Source organism: Dreissena polymorpha, chromosome 7 (assembly GCF_020536995.1).
Source record: "Dreissena polymorpha isolate Duluth1 chromosome 7, UMN_Dpol_1.0, whole genome shotgun sequence".
Classification (NCBI taxonomy): domain Eukaryota; kingdom Metazoa; phylum Mollusca; class Bivalvia; order Myida; family Dreissenidae; genus Dreissena; species Dreissena polymorpha.
The window spans coordinates 9,922,709-9,926,685 of NC_068361.1; the positions used below are offsets into that span (position 1 = coordinate 9,922,709).

General features: G+C 34.3%; 1 protein-coding gene across 1 annotated transcript; it reads left to right on the forward strand.

Annotated features, from left to right (window-relative positions):
* Positions 1 to 644: 644 nt before the first annotated feature.
* LOC127838234 (chitin synthase chs-2-like) lies at positions 645 to 3,254 on the forward strand. The gene is made up of 5 exons (XM_052365850.1): positions 645 to 717; positions 1,130 to 1,326; positions 1,707 to 1,874; positions 2,967 to 3,117; positions 3,244 to 3,254. The coding sequence occupies exons 1-5, from the start codon at positions 645 to 647 to the stop codon at positions 3,252 to 3,254; spliced, it is 600 nt and encodes a 199-aa protein (XP_052221810.1).
* The last annotated feature ends 723 nt before the right edge of the window (positions 3,255 to 3,977 follow it).

Here is a 3,977-nt window from a genome sequence, read left to right on the forward strand (position 1 = left end):
CTTTTTGAATGAAATGAATAATGCAAACATTTAACACAAAATATAAACAAACATAATAGATTACTATGTAGACAGTCATAGATGTGGACAATATGAATAAGCGGTAACCGGGAGTGTTATTTTAGAGAGATTGCTCTGACTTGAAAAAGAGTACCTAGAGAATCATGTGTGCTTCTCGCTGACCGTTTATATTTCACACTTTGTTAAGCTCTTCCGAACCATAATAATATGAACATGTCTCTGCGAAAAGGTTCCGCATGGCATATTTGTGACATGCAGCTGAAGTTCAGCATGCGTCCACACAGTTTGACCAGGAGCTAAACTATATGAAATTTTGTATTATAATAATTATTATGCGACTTAAAAGAAAATAATGCATCTCACAGCGCGGAGTGTATAATAGCTTGTAGTTACAATTTAAGCACATGTCATGTTAACCTTTTAAGCAGAGAGAGAATCGTTTACGGAATTCACCGCTCGGCAATGGATAGTTATTACGTATCTCATTTCCTATAAAATTATTACAACAAACGTGTACGATTGTCTGTGTTTAAACATGAAATGTATTATAAATATAATAACATCACCTTCAAACTACACATCGACATAATTAAGCCTTCATGAAAAATACACTCTTTAAATAAATGCAGGTGAAGAACGGGAAGCGCTGGAGTCAGGTCATGTACATGGAATATGTCCTATACATGGTTGATGAAGGTTGGTAGTATTTTATGTAATGAAATTAATAAATGTTTGGGGTGGTTATCAGTTTTTAATGAAGACGTTCCGAACGTTAAGAAAACGTTTAACTACAATTGCGCATGCCAAACTATGTTTTACTTTATTTGTTTGAAATAACATTCAATACTTTATCTGCAGATACCAAATTTGCGGTGAAATGACTTGGTTTACTTTTTATCTTTTGTCAAAGACTACTTTTCAGCGACGTTGTTTTACTTCCTTAAAAAAATCTTAAACAGGTGTTTATAACAGTCCTCCTTAACAAACACATATGGGTATTTGTGAAAGAAAGTAATTTAGGCATGTATAATGTTATAAACGTATGGGACTTAGTATGCGCTTGTCATGTGGTGAGTATATATCTAAGTATCTAAAACATCGCCGATAGCTTCCCTTGACGAAACGTACATCCTCACAACGGACGCTGACGTCAGCTTCACTTCGAACTCTGTAGAAAATTTACTCGATCTGATGACACGTGACCATTCAGTGGGCGCTGTTTGTGCCAGGACACATCCTTTGGGCAAAGGCCTACTCGTCTGGTACCAGACTTTTGAGTACGCTATTGGGCATTGGTTTCAAAAGGTTATTCATTTATATTATTTGTACTTATTTGGCTGTAATACTACAAACTACAAAAAAATAAGAATTAAAACCGGTCATATGGTTCTAAAATATGAGCATTTAATCAATGCCACTTGTTGGTTTTAATTTATCATTGTGACGACTTTCGTAACGTTTTTTACCAATTTTGTGTAATTCATGTTTTATATGTATATTAAGATTGTTGTTTTGGTTGAAGAAAGTCGACTTCAAACATTTGCCTAATGTTGTTTTTTGTTTTATTTGGTGAACGGTTTTACACAAAGAGTTAACATAATTTTATATCACAGTTTAGGAAGATGAACTTGACCATTTGTTGTGATTTCCTTAACATTTTTTTAATTTTGTTCCGCTTTTTTCAGGCGGCAGAGCAGGTAACCGGGTCAGTTTTGTGCTCTCCGGGATGCTTCAGTGTTTATCGTTGCATTGCAATCCGAGAAATTCTACCAGAGTATGCCACCCACGTTACACAAGCTAGTGACTTTCTCACCAAGGATATGGGCGAGGACAGGTGGCTATGTACACTGATGGTGAGTTATGTCTGTGAGCCTTTTACATTGTGATAATTTTACTGCTTCTTGTTTGTGTGAAACACCATCCAAGCCTTATCGTTTGTGAATAACATATAAGCAATAACTTAACCAATCAAATGTAACGCTCGAAGATGTTATTCTATGCAACGTCAATAACAATTTAAAAAAAATGCTCACAAAACTAAGAAAGAAATGCAAAATGAAAAATTCAGAAATAGTTTTGAGGCAAAACAGTGATTATATAATAAACTATATCATTTAATATGTGTATGTTATTTTGAATATAAAAGAAGTGTAAGAACATAAAATAATTATTCATTGATTTCTAACCTTCGATGAGCATCGTATCGATCTTCTTTGTTATGCCATTTTGTTTCTATTTTCGACTTGCGTTATAATAGCACATAACAACATCTATAGTGTACACTATTCATCCGTTTTTTCAAACAGTGAAGGTAGAGCAACTGACGTATAGTATCGTGGCTAACGGCTCAATGTAATTGCTATTCGATTCGACCATGACTTGCAGTAAGCCTGCAATCTGAAACGAAAAACAAACTGTGTCAAAGAATGAAGATCTATATAAAATATACCTTAAGACACAATTATATACGCGATGTCAATATGGCAAATTGTTTCTGCTTTTAATTTAAATAAAACTAAAATTTGAAGGAGCTGATAAAGTAATTTTGACCGACACTTAGTGTGAGATCAAATTGTATTCAGGTTCTTAAAACTCATATTGACCAAACAAAACAATGTATACTTCTTAAATTGTACCGCAACGATTGATTTCTATCAACTTTAGTTTAGCATCTGCCTATGTCTTTTGGACGTTAATTTTCTTTCATTTAAATTGTTTATGGTTATAACTACATTACGACACCATGGCTTATCGAATATTTACCAATACAATAAGAACATTTGAGTAGGATATGCGAACATACGTTCTAATTAAGTCGTTGTTTTATAAGGAAACGGTTTTAATGATGATATCATTTCCGATATTAATGACGTCAGCACTATAATGTTTTAAAGCTCATTTGAGAAAAGTGAGGAACATAAATACAACCATGCAACCTTTATCAGGTGAAGAGCGGTTGGAAAATCGAGTATTGTGCTACGGCTGAGAACAGCACATATTGTCCCGATGACTTTGACGAATTCTTCAAACAGCGACGGAGATGGATCGCCTCTACTCTCGCCAATATGAAGATTTTCATCTTGGATTGGAGAACAGGTAAGAACATCATATATACACACGTATCAATTCAAAATGAGAAGAATATGGGGCGCATTTAATCATGCAACATGACACTTGATGGCCAGTAAGTGAAGCACAGCTACAACTGCCGCTGACATTCAGTCTGGAATTGAAATAGGGAAGGGGGTTACTATCATGCCCTCTCTAAGATATGAGGCGTACTTATAAGTTAGTGGAATACACATAGCAATAACCATTGATATATAAACATTGATATACACAGGGGAGATTGATAATATCAACTCTCGCCAATATGGTTCTTGCATATTAGTGATTGTAGCTTATAAAATGTGTCACAATACACACTATAGTTCTTTTACCACATAAACGTTATGGCCACACAATAAAGACCCATATTATGTGTTACATTATAATACCAGAACATCATTAAAGTATACTTGACATTTGTTGTAAGTTTGCGACGTAATGATATACTCGTTCACCATTATTATATAAGGTAAGCGGTCTTTCTTAATCGCCAACAATGGTATGATATATAATTCAATAAATGACTCGAGAGACGATTAATTATCCAAATTGAATGCACACAGCGATTTTGTGTATACTACTTAGACACGGTAATATTGTTAAGTTAGTATTTAAAAAGTTTTATTATTGCAGTTTCCAAGGCGAACCATCACATCTCTTTCGCTTTCCTCTTGTACCAGATTCTCCTGTTTGTATCAACGCTGATTGGACCAAGTTCAGTAATTTTGGTGGTCTCCGGTGGGTTATTAACCAAAGAACCGATGTTGAATGTATTTTTATTTATTCTTACGGCAAATGCAAACAAATGCCAATGAAGGTATTGTTATAAATTCCATGTTCATTAAGAT